The 20,614-nt window shown below is 44.6% G+C and overlaps 1 protein-coding gene across 7 annotated transcripts in view; it reads right to left on the bottom strand.

Moving 5' to 3' along the window:
- PHACTR1 (phosphatase and actin regulator 1) overlaps positions 1-20,614 on the bottom strand; it is a 532,833-nt gene that overhangs the window by 64,010 nt on the left and 448,209 nt on the right. For 6 of the 7 annotated variants that reach the window (XM_036447917.2, XM_036447915.2, XM_036447916.2 and 3 more), the window contains 3 exons: positions 16,372-16,539; positions 13,989-14,195; positions 2,877-3,198 (listed from right to left, as the gene is read on the bottom strand). In XM_036447917.2, coding sequence (XP_036303810.1) covers positions 2,877-3,198; positions 13,989-14,195; positions 16,372-16,539 — 697 coding nt within the window. The remainder of the gene's footprint in view (positions 1-2,876; positions 3,199-13,988; positions 14,196-16,371; positions 16,540-20,614) is intronic. The other variant, XM_045584274.1, reaches the window with a different exon arrangement.

Below are 20,614 nucleotides of genomic sequence, written 5' to 3'. Positions count from 1 at the left end.
CCCTAGGTCTTGTCCTTGGATGAGAGGGGAGGAGAAAGAGGAGGTAAAAGAGCCTGGGGATTGCCTTGGCTCAACTGCCAAGGTCATGCTGCCTTCCTGTCCACCCCACCTCCCATAATATCACAACACTTTCCCTCCTGCCACCCTGATTTGTTTGCAAGGAGTCGGCAAACTCATTTGTTTGCAAGGAGTCAGCAAACTCATTAGTCAACAGAGCCGAATATCAGCAGTACAACGATTGAAATTTCTTTTGAGAGCCGAAAATTTTAAACTTAAACTTCTTCTAACGCCACTTTTTCAAAATAGACTCACTCAGGCTGGTATTTTGTGGAAGAGCCACACTCAAGGGGCCAAAGAGATGCATGTGGCTCATGAGCTGCAGTTTGCTGACCATGGGACGAAAAATTGTTGAAAATCGAGACTGTCCCTCCAAAAGTGGGATGATCTGGTCACCTTAGTTTAGGTCAACAAACCTACCCATTGATCTACAGGAAACTGAAATATTCTATGAATAAACAGAAATTACTGAACCAAGGAACACTATGTAACTTGTTGGGTAGTACTTTCAACAGAACCTTTGAAAATGTCATGCTTTAAGTGGAAATGTATTTAGCAATATTGTCCTGGTATACTGTCCTGAGTATCTTTTTCAGTGGATTAAAGCTTCAGAGAAATATAAAACTTACTGGGTGTATAGTAGACATGGGTCCAGGAAACTACGCTGGCCATGAGCTGCCTTTGGGAAAGCAGTTGCACTAGAATAGAAAGAGTTCTGGATGTGCAGCAGGAAGACCCAGGCTAGAAGGCGTGACCCTGAAGGACTACTGAGGGCAGTGCTTTCCAATATGTCTATGGGGTGGGCCATTTTTGTTGGTTGGTTGGCTTTAATTTCAATCCATCACAAAATGGATGTTTTTGTAAAATATAATAAATATAAAAAGTTAAATTATTTTTTATTATAATATTCGACAGACATAACATTAGCCTGTCAAATGGTCATAAATGTGTGCAAAGGCTGGCTCTACCTATCTGGCTGCAGATGGGCAACAAGCAGTTTGTGGGTCACTCTTTGAGTAGCTGGCTGTGGGGAACTCAGCCTCCCTTAGTTTCTCCACTTAGTCTCGAAAGGCGGTGTGAGGATTAAGATGATAAAAAAGGTGTATAATCAATTAAAAAGTGTTATTCAAATGTTAAATTTTTATTGTCCTCATTATCATAACAGTAGTTGAAAATGATGATATGGGGCCAAATACACTTTTTGTTCTGTGAAGGTAGCTATTAATGCAGTGCAATTAAGTTAGCACACCTAGTGGCAGTGACTTCCTTTGGAGCCAACAATTTCCCCAAAACAGAACGCTTGGCCAGGAGGCAGTTGGGAAACTGCACCAGAAAGCTCCCGAAGTGTCCTTCTTGTCTCTGGCTCTCTGCCTGGTGATCAGCTGGAACCTCACAGTGCCATTTTCCTCCCGTAGGGCCCATGTACCAGAAGCCACTAACCTAGGATGGGCATTAAGGGTCCCAGCTCAGACACACCCTTCCCACCAGATCACCATTTTCTTCTTGTCAGGCCGGGGAACTAGGTCAAGCAACATGCCTTGGAATCATAGTGGGAAATTTTAGGCACTTCTGGGCACAAGAAGAGGGGTGTTTGAATACACACACACACACACACACACACACACACACACACACACACACACTCATGCACTGCTCGCGCTTACACGCACACATACACATGCACATCAGAGCCATTCAGAACCAGCACGAGAGCTCTCCCCAGGTGGTGAGGATCAGGGTCTTTGCTGAAGGCCTGCCCTTGGGTTTCTCTTGGCAGGTCCCCCAGCAATGCCTTTGGAAGCGGATTCTAGTGTAAGAGGGACTGCACCAGTTGCTGAACATTAGAGGCTCACACGCATCTAAGCAGACTGCAATACTCCACCTCCTCCACTGGCAAGAACTGGGCACTCTCTACTTTTCCCATCCCTCTGGTTTCCCACCACCATTCTGCCAGCTCTTGTACTTTCTTACTTTATATTCTAATAGGCATTTTTTAATATCATACAAGTAATATCTATAAAATAAAAAATTAATCAGGAAGATATGAAATAGAAAAACAAACAATTTTCTCCCCTATTCCCTGACCTGGGGGTAAGTACTCTTAATGATTATGTGTGTATACTTTCTTTAAAAATTGTTTTTAAAATTGATTTCGAAGAGGAAGGGAGAGGGAGAGATAGCTAGAAACATCAATAATGAGAGAAAATCATTGATTGGTTGCCTCCTGCAAGCCTTCTACTGGGGATTGAGCCCACATTCTGGGCATGTGCCCTAACCAGGAATTGAACTGTGACCTCCTTGTTCATAGGTCAACATTCAACCACTGAGCCATACTGGTTGGGCTATGTATGCATACTTTCAAGAAATGTTAAGGCCTATCTATAATAATAAAAGTGTAATATGCTAATTAGACCAAACAGCCGAATGACCTTCTGGACGACCTTCCTGACGAAGCCGGGACTGCAAGGGCCAAAGCAAGCTGTCTCAGCTGCAAGGGCTGGGTCCCTTGCACGATTTTGTGCATTGAGCCTCTAGTAGAAATATAATATGTGCTAACATATATGTCACTTTTTCTTTTTGATAAATGTGATTGTTACATAGTCTGGCAATTGGCCAAGATGATTCTTACCCCCCCCCCCTCCCTACTTACCTTCACATTCAGATTTTGGTCTTATTTTACTTTCAAACTTTTTCCCCCAGTGCCTTCACAGCCCTATGTCATGATCAAATACCCAGCCTTTCTTCTCCCTCCTCACCAGCCAAGTCCACCCTCCATCCTCCATTCCCCCACTTCCCCCCACCACACCCTTGCCCACTACCTTTCCAGCCTTTGCATGGTCATGGCCAGCGTCTTATTCAGCTCATCTATCATCCTGCAGCTGGAGGGGTGCATGGGGAGGGAGCCGCTGGAAGAGGGGTGGTGCTGGCCAAGGCTGCCATACTGCAGCTGGTGCTGGATCTGGGATGGCAGGACCGTGTGGTGGTGCTGGGCTCCACTTTGCTGGCTGCTCTTCTGGGCTGCGTAGGATGCCAGCGAGAGGTCTGGCCCTCCTACAGGCATACAGATCATGACTTTCTTTGGAGGTAGCGGAGGTGACAGTTTCACTGGCAGACAAGGCAATTTCACAGGGGCGCCAGGATCTGTGGCAGAAGGTGAGAGACTGGTATGAGTTTTGGGGTAAGAAACCCAGAACACTGCACATACCTACCTTAGGCTGTGGCCTTTGGGGGCCCTGAGATAAAATGCACCCACTGAAGGCACAGCAGGATGAGAGCTCTCAGCAAACACCCATCATCACCTGTTTTGCTTAACATGTACCGGCTGCAACGGCCCTCAGGTACTCAGGCATTAGTGGTGCCTGTCACACAGCTGTCAGGCTGCGGGTCAACAGCAGCTGTGCACCCTCTGCTCATGGAAACCCATGGACTTTCGAGACCTCCTCTAGGATGCCCCATGATGCCTACACCTTAGCCATCATGATGTAAACATATCCTTTCAGTTGGCACTTTCTAACAGGCAAGATATTGGAAGTCAGCCCTAGGTTCAAGTCCACCAACAGCATACCCCTCCACCGATGACTTTAACGATGCACCCTCTATCCCCTCATCTCCACACTTGGGAGGATTTGCTGTCACAGAGAGCTCAGGTGCCCCATTTGGGGGTGTGCTGTGAGTACGGGGGCTGGACTGGCCCACCCACTCACATGGCATCCACAGTGGGCTATTCAAACTGTAGAGAGGCTCCAACAGGCACTCGGGGAGCTGATGGAACTGGCCTCCACCCAAGTCCTTGTTCCATGACAGTGGCACTGAAACTTCCCAGAGATGCTCTGAATCAGGGGATACTTAGGGTTAAACCAGCCCTCATGGTGTCTCTAGGATGACCTTGTAGTCTTCTGCTGAACCCTACATTCCTGGACATCATCTAGCACAGGGGTGGAGCGGGGGGTGGGGGGGAGCCCAGGAGAGGAGGCATGGTTGAGTTGTTCAGGTTGTAGGCTGCACAGCCAGGAGGTCAGTGTGGGGAGAGAGGTGGGCAAGTACAGTTCACTTCACAGCTAGTGCTCATACTGGGAGCGGTACTGGGCTCAACTCTTGGTCTTTGAGGCCCTAGGTTTTTCTCCAACTATCTGAGTGCTTTGAGGGTGGGAATTTAACCACTGCAGTCCTGCCAAAATGACATCTCTAGAGCACAAATCTGACTATGTCGCTCCTCTAGTTTAAAACCTGCCAGTGACCTAGGACTAAAGCTCAGCTTTGACACATCACTCAAGGCTCCATGGCCTCCTTGCTGATCAGTTCATTTTCTCATGTTCACACTTTACCTCCCTGAAGTCCGCTAGGTTCCTCCAGTTGGAAATAGCCTCTCCCATCTTACTTCTGATCAGTCTCTCCTACTGCTTTTCTCCCCTGGATTTTACCTATTTGCTCACCCCCAAATTGAGTCTCCATCCCCAGCTCATTCCTACCAGGTTGCCTTTGTCCCTCACATTCTCCTAAGACTGTTGCCATCCTCTCTTGCTCCTCATGCTCAGTGGCCACATCTTCTATATCACAGAGAAACCACAGTGAGCCCCCCCAAGACTCCTCTTCCCTTTGATCAGGCCTTGTTCTTACCCTGACCTACAGGCATCGCCCTCACTCCTGAACCCACAGGCATCGCCCTCACTCCTGAACCCACAGGCATTGCTCTCACTCCTGAACCTCTGGCATTTCCATACCCCTGGGCCTTTGTCACTTTCCCTCAAATTGGAACTTTCTTCTGTTTTCTTGGTCAATTCCTACTCTCCCTTCAAGATCCAGATAAAAAATGTCCTCTCCTGAAAAAATTTTCATGATCATTACATCACTTCTTCCATCATGTACCCACCGGATCCACTGTGGGCACTCGTATGTCAGTGCTGACAACATCAGTATGTCACCAGAGCCAGCGCTTACACCAGGCCTGTGCCCAGTGTTGTTCTGTGCTCTTCATTTCTAACCAATGTAATCTTCACAACAAGCCTGTGACGTGGACACTGTTATTATCTCACTTTTACAGACAATGTCACTGCTCTCCAAACTGAGCCTCCTGTTTACATAGCTGGCTCATCTGGAGAACAAAGACCGTGAACAATTTGTCATTATATCCTTAGCATCTTGAACAAGTGCCTGCAAGAGGCTGAAAACATGTTTACAGAATGAGCTGAAACCATGATGCACTTGTGAGAGATGAATTCGCACCTTCCAAGAAGATAGGCTAGGAAGCAGATATGAGCATAAAATGGATCACAGTTCTGGGATCGTGCAGCTGTGGATGCATGGACACTACACTGCTGATTCTACAGCCGAGGCACAGAAAAGCCCAATGCTTCCAAGGAGCCCGATGAGATGGCTCCCCAAATGTGAACCAATCATAACAAGAAGACTCCCTCAAGCTCTCCCCCAAAGGCTCATCCTGTTCGACCACCACCATGCACAGGACACAGTGGTGCTAATTCCAAAGTGGCTGGGAGCAGAAACTCACCACTTTGTCCCGTTCCTGTTACTGAAGGATGCATTCCTGGGGCTCTTCGAAATTTTAGCACAAACCTAGCAACGCAATGTGTCTGGAAGTGTTAAAGCTTTATGTCAGGGACCCTTAACCCATGATTCCCTCATTTGTGGGTCCAGCTGTCTGCCTTAGACACTGTCTGTCTAAGGCAGGCAGATGCTCAGATGCTTGGGCAGGAGAAAGCAGAGCCAGGAGGCAGCATGGAGCTGACCACCCAGGAAGGCACAGTGATGACCTTGGGGTCTGTCCATCTTGTGAAGCTCTAACTTCCCATGCACCCTCCTCCACAGCATTACTACTTATCATACTTCCATAGCAAAGCTTACTTGGTTTCATCATTGGAGAAACAGCCAAGTGTATGCCAGGAATTCTATCAAACAAAGCAAGAAGGAAATGACTAGTGGGACCAAGTTAGTAGAGATGGTTGTTTATTGTCCCAGGAAAGACCAGAAAGGGCCTTGGAGTTCCCTCTCCTCCCCTCTCATGCCTGCATCTTCCTTTTGGTTATTTCATTTCACATGAGCATAAATTTAAGAGCAATAGACAATGCAATTTTGTCTCAAGCAACAAATACTTAATCAGAAGTATAGTTTTTCCTAAGTGTGGATTCAATGCATTAGACCTCTCTGTCCTCCTCCTTGCTGGTTTTGGCTTTGCCTTATGTGAAATGTATGCATTTGTTAGATGATAAATAAACATATCCTACTTCTCACTTCCATTCAGCAAGACATTGACATTTCTGTAGTAAGAACCTCAGAGTGAGATGAATGGTACTGTGCTGCATGCCACCCACCTTTTCCATCCAAGATACCAAATTCTTAGCATAGTTGTGAGGGTGAGACAAGACAATGTGGACGTGCTTTGTGAATTACAAAGCACTATAGGCATTCACAGTGCGACCAGCAGGGCTCTTGCCACACCTGTGAGAGTTCACCTGGCCTCATGCTTCTTAGTCTGGGGTGTGAAGATGGGAGCCAAGGAGGCAACAGAAAGTATAGTGTTTCTGTTATACAGGGAGGGCTAAAGTAGGCTTACACTTGTTCATATGGAAAATAATACAATCATGAATAAATAATAATACAAGGAAAAAAACTCTGTATTTCATGAACTCACAACTGTAAGCCCACTTTGAAGGGTAAGCAGGGAAAAACCAGGTGAAAGTGAATCAAGCAGGTGAGCAAAGAGGCTTGCAAAGGACCATCATTGCAGTCTGTCATGTTTGACAGAGGACTGCAGGAAGGGCAAGAGGCGGGGCTGTGCAGGTCGCAGAGTGTGTCCTCTGCATCAGTGCTGAGAGCTGGTGGCAAAGAATGCAGATCTGGAGGTGAGAAAACCTGGATTCACCAGCTGGGAAAGATAGCTAATCTTTTTTGGGACTTAGGCTTTTTTACCTCTAAAAATCCAGGGATAAAAATACCTCCCTTACCTTGATAACCCCTCCCTGAGTTGCTGCGTGACACTTACAAATTGTCTGAGGCCTCAGTCTACCTCTTGTGTTTATAATGATGACAGTGGCTGGCCCTGCTGGGGCGCACAGAGCTCCCTGCTTGCTGACTTAGAAATGGATGAGTCTTCTGCAGCCAGACTGATCAAGATGCAGTGAATTCATAAAACTGTCTCTGTTGATGGAGTGGAAGGAGGAAAAACAACAAGTTCCAGAGAACAAGGAAAATAAACCCAAACTGTGAGTGTCAAAGAGCCATAAAACCCAAGGGGGCTGTATTTCCAAACATGATACTGCTCTGGACAAGGAAAATGAAACCCGCAGATTACTTCTGCAATAGTTTCTCTGGTCAGAGGGCTGTGGAATGCGTCTGGCTAAAGGATTACACTCCCAGCCTCTCTTCTCAATTAACACCTGCTGCAGAAGCCATCTGTAACTGCTGATATATCAGATGTACTTGTTAATGATAGTAGCACTTAGTGTCTTAATGAAAAAAGATGTAAGAATTTCCCAGTTATTTGCTGGTTCCAGCAAGTCAGAATTTCTGATCTCCTTTCATAGCTACAGACATTCTTCCCAAAGACGTGTGCATAAGACGTGTGCTAAGAACTTAAAGAAGAGTCCAGTGTCACTCAGACTCCCCTGGCTGCAAGAGAGGCACTCAGTGCCTGGCTGGAATGGCTCGGTAGTTGAGCATCAATCTATGAACCAAGAGGTCATGGTTCTATTCCCGGTCAGGGCACATGCAAGCAGGAGGCAGCCAATCAATGATTCTCTATCATCATTGGTGCTTCTATCTCTCTCTCCCTCTCTCTCCCTCTCCAAAATCATTAAAAATATATTTATCTAATAAAAAATATAAGAAAGACAATCAGAGGAGCTCCATCAATTTCTCTAGGCCAGCCTAGGGATTCTGCAGCAGTCCTTGGTCAAATGCCTGTGAAGCCGACCTGGGTTGACTGACCCTTTGTAATGAGAGGGATGGTGTGGTGGGCAACAAAAGTAACAAAGAAGTTGTGTCCTTCCCAACCTTGCTCTCCCAAGCTGGGTTAGCACACAGGGACTGCAGCAAATACTGGACATGTGTGGGGAATCTGTCCTGACACTTTCCAGACAGGCTCTTAGGGCACACACAGCACCAGCAACCGGCTTTGTGTCAGACCCACTTTCCACAAAGAAACATTTATGTTTTTGAATTGACTCCTCTCAATTCACCTGGGAGGATGCCAGATGAGAGGAGCATGCTCCCTAGATGGTGGGCTGGGCAGTGTGGATGGGGCCACTCGCCGGCCGAGTCCCTAGGTCACGTTACTTTTGGAGAGCAAGCAACTAAATTCGATTTTTTAAAATTTTAATTAAAAAAATTCACTATAGATAATTTAATTAATTAACTAATTAATTAATTTATTTATTCATATTAAATTGATTGGGGTAACATTGGTCAACATGATCATATAGGTTTCAGGTGTGAATTTCTTTGTTATAAGATCTGTATATTGCACACCACTCAAAATCAATTCTCCTTAGGGTTAGGGTTAGGGTTAGGGTTAGAGTTAGAGTAGAATACTGGCAGGGAAAGCAAGAAGGGAGGCAAAAGTAGTCAGGTGATTTGTATGGTTGGAGAGGAGTCAGAAAGAGGAGAACAAGGATGGTGGATGGGAATTGGAAAGCAATGGCCAGACAGAATCATAGAACAACAGAGAACCCAAGTGAAATTACAAATCGGAATGTAACTGTAGAACAGTCCATGTAGACACTGTCCACAAAACTCGAAACAGCTATAAACAGAAATATTGGCTTTGGCTTGACAAGCACTGGATAGAGGGTTCTCATTAGACACCCGTTGGGGCTGAAAAATACCGCCGGGCACGGATGCCATTTGTCAGGTAAATTTGCAGTTGCAAATAGTTTGTAATGTTGAAACTAGCAATCAACCTAGTTCTGATAATACAGTAGGTTTCCTTGTATTTCAGGTTCTAAAGATAGTGCAAACAAGCCCCGCAGGTTCACGTTCATGGGAGGACTTGTTTTTAAGGATCAGCAACAGTTAGTTTCTTTCTTTCTTTTCCTTCCTTCCTTCCTTCCTTCCTTCCTTCCTTCCTTCCTTCCTTCCTTCCTTCCTTCCTTCCTTCCTTCCTTCCTTCCGGAATGCTCCAATGTTATTTGCCCCATTCTTGAATCTTATACACTATCTTCTTCTAGCATGTTCTTTGAAACGGGACCCAACTGTGGTCAGGTCCTCCTCTTTATAATCAAGTGCCTTCAGAACATATCTTTTGAAAGACAGGATCATTTTTTTGGTCTTAAATACATTAAAAAACACAAAACAAAAACAAACAAACAAACAAACAGTTAACTATAAAGAAAGCAAATGATTTTGATTTTATTTTAAGAATAGGTATCTTGGTGAACTTGGTATAAACTAATGGTTAGAGCTCTGGAGTCCAACAATATATATTTAGTCCATCTGTGCCACCAACTATCTATGTAACCATGATCAAGTCATTTCAATACTCTTAAATTTCATTTTTCTCTACTGGGAAAAGTTCAGAATAATGATAATCATACCTACCTCACAGGACTAAATGGTATGTCATACAGTTCTCAAAATCTGGCTGCTGCCATCATTACTACCCAAGTGTGAACATCAGACTAAAGGCCAGCTCCCACGTAGGTTCATCCTTTATTTAAACGGCATACGCAGGGTAAACAATTACAAGTCCCTTATGCAGAAGACATGGATTATTTGTGCATTGTCTAACATTTGGAGGGAGATTTAGAAAGGAAGAAAACAGTGTTTTTGTTTGTTTGTTTTGTTTTTGCTTCAATAACCCTTTTCCCTTTGGGTCAGCCATCATTCCATGAAGGATGCAATTTTAAGAATCATTAATTTCAGATCATATTCATAATGCAACCAGCTCTGCTGGACACTGCACATCCAGAATGGAAGGGACTGCATTGTCCAACCATTCCTGACCTTTATTACATGCTACTGTGCATGCTGGGGTTGGGTAAGATGAGATGGAAAAGGATGACAGGAGGAGAACAAAGCAATAGTTTGGGAGAGCAGGAGGGCTTCTCTGTACTTGGCTCAAGGACAGAAACAATTCATATGATAAACAGTCTCCAAGTTAATATCCTGATAAAGTGGAAACAGATACCAAAGCAGAGATATTTCTGCTTTTCCTCCCTGATCATCTACCTGGGAGTAGCCCAGTTCAGGCCAGTATTGTACCAGACAATTCACCACTACTTATAAGACGTGGTGTCTTTCAAGTTGTCCTGTTTCCTTTCAAAACTGTCAACAGTACAAGACACTGAGAACAGGCTGAAACTCCTAAGTCTCAATTTAGAGCTCTAGAATTCTTTGTTTATTAATTCCTTCTGACATGGCCCAGATGTCTCTTGGGTAATTAGTAACAGAACACAGGGTTAGTGTAGCTGCCTCGTGGTGATGGGGATTCATTATGAATGATTACTCACTTATAAAATTTAAGCAAGTCTAATTCAGTTTAAACCCAAAAGCACAGCACAGGGATCATAGCCCTCAGACTTCTGTACCTGTTTTGTCTTCGTTGTATTTAAGAAGCTACCAAGTACACTATGGTAAGGCTGACTTTTTTATCCATTTGATATGGAGGTGAGTTTTACAGATCATAGATAAAGCCTACTCATCTTGGAAAAAAATGAGGGAAGCCACAGAGATTGGGCTAGTTTACATATTTTCATCCCTCAAATATCAAGATTCCTGAGGATGCCAGGCTACCCAAGCAAGTTCAGGGCTCAGAGCTGAAGCTATGAATGAATGGAGTGTGCCCTCATTAATTAGATGAATTAAAGGGTGTTGCTGGCTAAGAAATTCTGTCAATTCTTCTTTAAAATGTCTTATCTAATGTTCTGTTCTCTATCTTCCCACTGCTATCAGCCAGATGCTTGTTAACTCATATTTCAACAACTGGAGTAGCTTCTTAAATAGGCTCAAGCTGTTCAATTGAATTCAACTAGTGATTTTGGGGAACGAGGCACAGGTCTGGCCTCGGTGGCTTCTCTGTCAGGTCTTCCACCTTGTCTTCCTTCTGTTCAGTCTACACAGTGACCCAGGAAACTTTTGTAAAGGCTAGTTTTCATCATAGTACTCCTCTGCTCAGAAACCTCAACAGGCTTTCCACTGCCACAGCAATACAATCTAAATCCTCGGATGCCTTGCCCAGTGAACACTCTCTCAGTACATCCCGAGATGGGCCTGCCCTGGCTCAGCCACCTCGTCACTGACCTGGATGTTGGCCCTTCTGAGTCTTTATCCAGGGTCTTCTTTCCTGGAATGCTCTTCCCTCATTCTCTATAGATGCCCTTCATGCTCTAAAGGTCAGCTCAAGTCTCAGCCTTGTCCAGTAACTTTTCATCAGATTGCATGCACTGATCTACAAGGATCACTCTTGGCGGTAGTCATTTTGCCACCCTTTAAAAAAAAAAAATTTGACCCTTGGACAACACAGGTTTGAATTGCGTGGCTCCATCATATGCTGATATTTTCCATAAATAATTTTTGATTCACAGTTCAGAGTCTGTGGATGAGGAGGGCTGACTGCATGCATTGTTCTACGTTAGGGGACTTCAGCATCCTTAGAATTTTGTATCCATAAGGGTTCTGGAACCAATACCCCCAGAGGCTGAGGGACAGCTTAAGTTTTTAGGGAGTTAAAAGTTAAATGTGAATTTTCAACTGAATGGGGGGCCAACACTTCACACCCATGCATTAGTCAAGAATCCACTGTATATAACTAAGCAATTCTAATTTTAGAAATAAATTAGGGAAGACTCGAACATGCTTGCTAGTATAAAGAAAAACATGATGTTGAGGATGTTTGCTATTGTGTTTTTCACAAGGAGAAAATGGAAAACCCATAAGAGGTCAATCGAGTAAATCCTGACCTACACCAAGCAGCCAACAAAGTCATGTGCATCTTCACTAACATGGGAATCAGTTCACAGTATATCACTGAGTGCACAGAGCAGTGATAGCAGACTGTACAGCAGTATTTTAGATAGATAGATGGGTAGATAGATCATAGATAGACAGTCAGGGGTACTCTCTTGGAAGGAGGCTCCCTTCTGAGAGCATTTTCTCCTTGTGGTTTTCTCTGCATTTAAACTTTGAGTCACTGAACGAAAGTATTATTAATGAACTGGACAGTATAGGTGGAAATTTGCCCTTTTAATCCACAAACATCTGCAGGGATGCAAGCATACATTGATAGAGTAGTTTGACACAACTCCATGTTTAGGCTGGACTCTAATAAAACTCAGCACTGCATGAGAGAATCCCATGATCCTGGAATAACATTCACTGAACTAGGAGTCTAATGTCTAGTGTCTAATTGTGGCTCAATAGCAGCCTTGGAAACGTCACTTATTTTCTCGAACCTCAATTTTCTATTATAAAATAAGTGTATATTCTTCCCAACCTCTATCCCCATTCCATCTTACAAAAATGTACAGAGATAAATAGAAATGATAAGAATACCAAAGACGCTGTAAAAAGGCAGTCGATTAGCATCAGGTGGGATTACTATCAAGATTGGAGAAACAACCCTCTGAAATCGTTAGTCTCTGATACACCACAGCCTTGAATCCCAGGGTATCAAATTCATGTGCTAAGTACAGGAAAGGGCAATTTATTGGATATCTGATTTAATACTGTGGGTACATTAGTTAAGTAACAATTTAAAAGTGAAACGACAAGAATCATTTTAGAACAACAGTCCTAAGCTTACTCTTTTTTTTAAAAATATATTTATTGATTTTTTAAAAAAATATATTTTATTGATTTTGTACAGAGAGGAAGGGAGAAAGATAGAGAGCTAGAAACATCGATGAGAGAGAGTCACCGATCAGCTGCCTCTTGCACACCCCCTACTGGGGATATACCCGCAACCAAGATACATGCCCTTGACCGGAATCGAACCTGGGTCCCTTCAGTCCCCAAGCCGACTCTCTATCCATTGAGCCAAACCGGTCTCGGCTATTTTATTGATTTTTTACAGAGAGGAATAGAGAGGAATAGAGAGCTAGAAACGTCGATGAGAGAGAAACATCGACCAGCTGCTTCCTGCACACCCCACACTGGGAACGTGCTCACAACCAACGTACACGCCCTTGATCAGAATCGAACCTGGGACCCTTCAGTCCGCAGACCAATGCTCTACCACTGAGCCAAACCGGTTTCGGCCTAAGTTTACTCTTTTAAAAATATTTCTCACAATACTTTACAGATATTGTCTTTGCTTTTTAAAAATTAACAAGTTTTTATTTTTATTTTTATTGATTTCAGAGGAAAGGAGAGGGAAAGAGATAGAAACATCAATGATGAGAGAGAATCACTGATCAGCTGCCTCCTTCCTGCAAACCCCCTACTGGGGCTGGAGCCTGAAACCCGGGCAACCTGGAATCAAACCCTGACCTCCTGGTTCCTAAGTCAAACCACTGAGCCGGTGCTTGTTTATTTATTTTTTTTCTATTTTTAAGAGAACAGCACAGATGTAAATTTTAATAAAAGAAATATGCTGACTTTCACATCAATAACTGAAAGACAAAAATTTAAAGCTATGACAAACTCATTATGAAGGAAACAAGGTGCTACTCTTTATTTTTGCCAAGATTTTGACATGGACCCTCACTCACCTAGATGGGCAAATGGCCTTGAATTACTCACATAGATGCCGCTGTACACATTTACAGATACACGTGACTGATGGCTCTTGGCACATGACTGGTAGGTGTATATCGAATATTTCTTGACACAAAAACCGAGACACACACGGAAACACCCACATGTCCCACAGAGCGGCCTCCCGAGGAGGTGCAAGGGCTTCAGGTGAAAAGAAAGAGCAAAGGTTCTCCCTTGAAGGGAAGCGGGGAGTGGGGGGGGGGTGGACAGGGACCCCAGAGACTCACCTGTCAAGTGGTTGGCAATCCTGGCTGTGGGTTTGGGAGGCAGGGCGGGGGGCTGCTTGAGGAGGGACAGCTGCTTCACTGGGGTCTCCTCATGGTCTCCAGGGAAAGCAGCAGGTTTTTTGGGGGGCAGTAGCAGGACTGGTTTGGCAGAAGGATCTTGGGACAGGAGGACTCCAGACTCACTGGCAGAGGGACTCTCTTCAGACACTGAGGGGACAACCACAGGACACACAGGAGACATTACACAAATGCAGTGCGTGGGGCTGGCGAGCACACAGGACAGGGGTGTGGCAGCCACAGGCAGGCTCTGGCTCCTTCAGGTGGTCATGAGTATGTGGGGAGCTGGAGGGAACCCCAGAAACCCCTCTCCAGAGAATCGGAGGCAGGAAAGGGAGAGGGGGAGGATCAAGAGGGAGAAAAAGAAAGAAGGCATTTTCTCAAAGTTGTCGCATCCATCTTGGAGGTTATAATACTGATCCTGTGGTCCTGGACTGGTCTCTAGAATGCAATGATCCACAGACACAGATGGCAGGGTAATGCGTTGGGGATGAAGCGCCTCCTCTGACCCGAACCAGTGCCAAACAGCAGCACCTCCCTTGGGGCCTGTCGCCCTTTGCTAGGCAGGGAGAGAGAGCGGGTTCTTGTTTTTGCATGCTGGGTCTCGTCCTTGCTCCCAGGTCTGGGGCGCCAGGGAATGAAGACAGCCTAGAGTTTGAACCGGGGGGAGGGGAGGGGGGGTGCCCTACACATGTGGGGCAGCTGCTCTGGAGCCCCCTGAGCTGGTGCAGCCTCTGGGGGGCCAGCCTTTTACAGGCACCTCCCTGCCCCTGTGGCTCCTCTAAACCTCAACCAGGAGATAGATGCTCCTCAGCACCTTTTTGTCTTCCCCCTCCCTCTCTCCTCTTACCAGCCTGAATTATGGTTTTCTTGTTTAGATTTGCCCCATTTCTCTCTCCCCACCTCCCCCATTTTTTTGTTAATCATCTCCTGAGGCTATTTTTCCACTGATTTTTAGGGAGAGTGGAAGAGAGAGTGAAAGACAGAGAAACACATTGATTGGTTGCCTCCTGCAGGGCCAGGGCCAGGGTCACGGAGGAGCCTGCAACCTTGATTGGAATTGAACCCGAGACCCTTTGGTCTGCAGGCCAATGCTCCATCGATTGAGCCAAAATGGCTAGGGTTCGCCCCATTTCTTTTTGCTCTGCCCTGAGCTTGATTTTTCCTTTTCCCCGACTGGCTCCAGTGAGGAGCTATCTTGGGCAGAGGCAGAGGCCTCCTGGCAGATGACCGACTGAAACTGTGGCTCCACTGGGATGTCAGACCTCACCATGCCCATCAAAGCCATCTGATCAATATTACAGGGAATGGTGGATAAAAACACAATTCACTGCTTCATCTGGGAGAATCGCCCCAGCTTGTGGGACCGGGGATGCAACTCAGCTGCCTGTACTCCTTCTTCCCATCGCTGTTACAATAAGAATGACCAGACATGACTCCCCTCTGCACCCTCTTCCTCTCTGATCTGGGTAGCAGTGTTCCTGCAGCACTCAAGTCCTGGCAATAATGCCTCTGAGTGCTCAATGCTCCCCCGTCCTGAGGGACACTGTTATTATCAGCGTGGCACACACCTGGCCCCAAAGTGAAGCCCATGACCTGACTTGGTGAGACACCATCTCTGCCATCCTTTTACCTGAACTCTTCTGAGGGGAGTGGGCACCTGATGTGGAGAAAGGACGTGGTTCTCTACCCACGCCAGATCTTCCGAGAGGTCCCTTCCCCCGTGCATGTCTCCTAACAACAGAACTAATCCTTACTGGCTTGGGAAGGGTCCCAGGAGGGAATGAGTATTGACCACTCAAAGGGCTTTGGACCAGAGAGGGAATAGTGGTGAGACGGCATCAAAATCATCTGTTGACAGGATGGAAGTGAACCAGCAAATTGTAATCAATTTAATGGCCAATGAACACATTGATTGTATATGGTAAGTTGGTACAACTTGCTAAATTGATACAACCATTAATTGGTACACTGGGGCTAGGATTAAAGGAAATGCCAGGGCAAGCAGACAGGTGAACGAGATAGGTACCATCGAAAAGTGCAGGGTTCTTTAGCTTGATCTTAACAGAAATGAGTGTTAGAAAACAAAACAATGACATTTTACATACTCAATATTACAGAAACAGGGTATGTCACTTTAAAGCTATTAAAGGTATAAAAATATTTTCAAAATCCAGAATAATAACTGAATATCTTCCCAATTTTTATACTCAGTATGTACTGGTTTGGTCAGTTTCATCCCTATTTCTAGAATTCTAGTCCAGTCAGGCAGAAGACCCTTAATGCCCCCTGCTGGGGCCTGTGTGAACTCTACCAGAGCCATTACCTGTCCCATCCATGATGTCTGAAGGTTGGAGCACCTCATATGAGCAGGGATCTCTGGGCATCGGGACGGGCTCCATTTCGGACAGGGCAGGCAGAGACAGCTGGCTGGCGCTCAGGGACTGTCCGTTCTCCAGGGAGTCCTCCTCGTTGGATATGGAGAGCTCCCCATCTGCCAGGGAGAGGAAGTGCCATTAGACAAAACCTGCCTCTGGAAGGGTGACGCTTGGGCCTGCTAACTGAGTTTCCATCTTTATCAACATCTGCACTTGTTGTTTTGCTTTTAACACATGGACTTTATTTTTAGAGATGTGCCATCTAACCACCAGTGCAACAATTTCCAATAATCTTCAGCCAGTTGCTTCTTTTCTCTACATCTTTCTAACCATAACCCACCATATTTTGTCACTTTTTATTTTTTTAATGAAAGTGAATAAAAATTGATTTTTCTTCATAATTTTGAAAAATTGGAAAAACTGAGCAGACCTCAAAGATTGGAAAACCCAGATTAGAAATTCCTACACCAGGGAATAAAGGATTCCTTATCCTTTATTAATAAGTGCCAGAAGCATGGGACTCCAAGGCTTAGGAAAAAACTCATTCTGCCTTCTCTCTAAGTCTGCCCAAATTCCCTCTGAAAGGTTACAGCCTCCAGAATGCAGGCAGTGCCTGAATTCTCTGGAGCTCACGGGTGCTCCTGGGTCCTGTGGGCCAGCAGACTCTGATCTGGCTTATAGCTCAGCAAAGCAAGGGGCATCCAGTTAACACCATGGGGAGGATCAAAAGCTCCTGCACAGTGGCCATTTGTCAAATCAACCCCCTATCTCCAGTGTGATTTCATCCTAGCCCAGGGGAGTCCTCCATAACTAGACACTGAAATAAAATTAGATTTTAAAGGGACTGAAGGCTGTTCTAGTAAAATGAGCAAATACCCAGATGAAAGACTCTTGTGTGATGATGCTTCGTCAGAACACAGAAATTAGTAAAGCCATTACCTGGCTTAGAACTGGAAGGAAGATGACTCACTTGTAGAAATGAAACAGTGAAATGACTCCAAGGTTAAATTTGGAAACACAGTCCTTTTGCTCTGCCCTTCTCAAGGCTGTAACTTGATCCACAATGATACGTGGTGACAAAGGATCCTCTGTCAGCCCCTCCCCCAATTATCTATGACATGTATGTTCAATAGAGTGACCTACACATGAGTAGGCTTTAGATAACATATGGCTCAAGGACATGTGATTTTTTAACCTGAAAGTCCTATAAACATAGAGAAAACATAACGGAGAGCAAAAAATCATCTGAAACAGAAAACATAAAGCATGGTACTCAAAGAGTGTTGTGTGTCTGTTTCCTTTCTTTTCTCATTTAACCTTTTTATTGCCACAAATGATAGCAGTCATTACTATAACCGATTAGAGGCCTGGTGCATGAATTTCATGCATGGGGGAGGTTCCCGCAGCCCAGCCTGCACCCTCTCCAATCCTGGACCCCCGGAGATCAGGCCTAAACCGGCAGTTGGACATCCCTCTCACAATCCAGGACCTCTGCCTGCTAACTGCTCACCTGCCTGCCTGCCTGATCACCCCTAACTGGCCCCCCTGCCAGTCTGATTACCCCTAACCGCCTCTGCTGGTCAACCTGATCACCCCTAATTATCCCCCTCTTCCTCCCCCCCTCCCCCAGCCTGGTCACCCCTTACTGCCCCTGCTGCCAGCCTGGTCATCCTTAACTGTTCCCCCCTGCCAGCCTGATTGCCCCCAACAGCCCCCATCCACTAGCCTGGTTACCCCCAACTGCCCCCCCTGCTGACCTGGTTGCCCCATGCAGCTTGGTGTTCAGTCATTTGGTCATCCCTCACTAATTCCCTTGCTGCCCTTGTGGCCCCACTCAGCCTGTTCGGTTGTTTTGGATGTGATGGCCTCTGGCTCTTTATATATATGGATTAGCAAGATGATTACTCTTCTTCACTAATAGGAGGAGCAGCACAGACCCAAGGCTAACGCCATGGAGAGGCCACAGCTGAACTGAGGGTCTGTAGGGTGGGAAAGGCTGCAGTACAATGGTCCCTGCACAGCATCCCATCATGTATGGTTTCGTTCCTCTTAACATGCTTTAATTTTGCATGTTCAAACCGATGCCGTGGGAAGTAGCTCTGCTTCAAGTTCCCAGTTAGTAGAATAACGACACAGCTACCATTCAGATTAATATATCTCTTGGAAACCACTTTGATTTTTTATGTTCCAAGTGTAATAAAAGTCCTGGATAAGACGGGGTTTCAGCGCTATTGCCAAGTTCTGCTTTTTTGGGGCAAAGACACAGTAGAATGATTGGTGCACATTTTAACAGAAATGCCACAGAAGCAACACAGGGAAGAAAGATACAACTGCAGTTGGATTACTTTAGACTCTGTGAGCTTTGGTTTCACCCAGGCTTAATGCCAAAGGCTTTGTTAGTAACAGATTAGCAAAATCACTCATTCCTCTTGCGTCTATTAACCCCTCCAAAAATTTAGCTCCCTATGAATTAAAAGTACCTTTGTTAAGTCACAAGGCCCATACCACTTTAGAGAAGAAACAACCTTGGGAATTCCATTCATAATCTCTACATATACATTTCCATTGAGAAAGATTAAAAACAGGAGAAAAAAGGAGAAATAAGACACTGATCATATTGCCACCCTAACAGATACAATTTCTTTTTCGGTATATATTTTTCATAGTTACATTCTTAGTATGAATCAAATTTTGTGTCTTTCTTTACTATTATAACATTACAACTTGCAGAATTATCATCTTAATGATTAAATTAGATGAATAATACTGATATTTATCCAGCCATCTCCCTATGGTTGGTCACAAAGGGATTTCAAATATTTCATGCTATTATGAAAAAAGAAAGTTCTACTGACCACCTTCTTTTATAAAATCTCTCCTGCCATTAGAATTTTCCCCCTTTAGGAGAGATTCCAATAAATGAAATTTATGTGTATTAATAATTTAATGTCTAGTGACACATACCTGGATCTTCTGAATTTTTTTTCTAAAGGTTTATTTTTCTTTCTATTTACACAATAGCAATGTACAGATCACACTAATTTCCTAGCTTTTGGTCATTTCTTCAACATTAATGTTAATAATCATGTTTTACCTATGTATGCATGTGTGCATGTATATATATACATATATTGAGTATGTATAAATATACACTACATATGTATACATATTTAGTAGACATAATTAAACTATTCAATATGTACAAAAATTCATTATTAATATAATTGATGACCAAGATTGGTAGTGACAGAAGTAAAAACATTTTATTTGGGTTCATGTGATATGGGCATAGAACAATGCTATCATTAAGTAACTGTTATTTAAAATTCTTATTATGGCATTTTTGAACATACACAAAGTAGAAACATTAATATAATGGGCCTATTATACCCATCTTCTAGGCAAGGAACCAGGGGGATTCCTAATGCTTGGTGGTTCCAAGTTTGATGAACTTGAAGACCATTGAGACTGAAGAGAGCAGTAGGGTAGAGTGGAGGTGTAAAATGTGTCAGATGCTGGCATATCTAACAAGGAAAGCAGGTCACAGAGTGGGGAGAGAAGGGAATGGTGATGTGGATCTAAGATACAGAACAGGCCATGATGCTGGGCCAGCCCGATTCTCCTCTTCTTGTGCAGCGTAACGCTGATAATACCAAATCAAGGACAAGGAAGGGAAAGGTGAGAGTGAATTAGCTCAATTGATAAACTCCTGTTGCGAGCTTATAATTAACAACAAGCATCACACACCAGAAACTGCCATCCTCACAATGACCTTGTGAGCAAGGCTGGCATTCTCTATGAGCTCCTTGGGACACGCTTTATGTTTTGTAGAAACTACAGACCTGCCTGCTTCCTCCAAAGCTCCGGGCTTCCCCACACCCTGCCCTGCCTCTCCTCTCATAAGCCAGGCAGGCATTGTGCCAAATGCCAAGGAGAAAATGGACATGGCTTGGGGAAGAGAGTGGGGCAAGATGTGGTGAAAAATGCAGAAAAGCAGGCAGAGAGAGAACTAGTGTGAGCCAGCTGGTATGAGCCAGGGAAATGAAGGCAGATCAAGAAGTCCTGAGAAGTGGCTGAAAAACAACAGCAAAGGGTGAAAGAAGATAGAAGACATGTGCTTAGGCGACATGAAGACCACATAGGAAAGGTGGATCTTGTCTTGCATTGAATTCTTAAAATATTCTAAAAGTA

This window comes from Pipistrellus kuhlii, unplaced genomic scaffold (genome assembly GCF_014108245.1).
Source record: "Pipistrellus kuhlii isolate mPipKuh1 unplaced genomic scaffold, mPipKuh1.p scaffold_m20_p_2, whole genome shotgun sequence".
NCBI classification, from domain to species: Eukaryota; Metazoa; Chordata; class Mammalia; order Chiroptera; family Vespertilionidae; genus Pipistrellus; species Pipistrellus kuhlii.
Note: the sequence above shows the minus strand (reverse complement) of the source record. Positions and strands in the feature narration are given on the sequence as shown.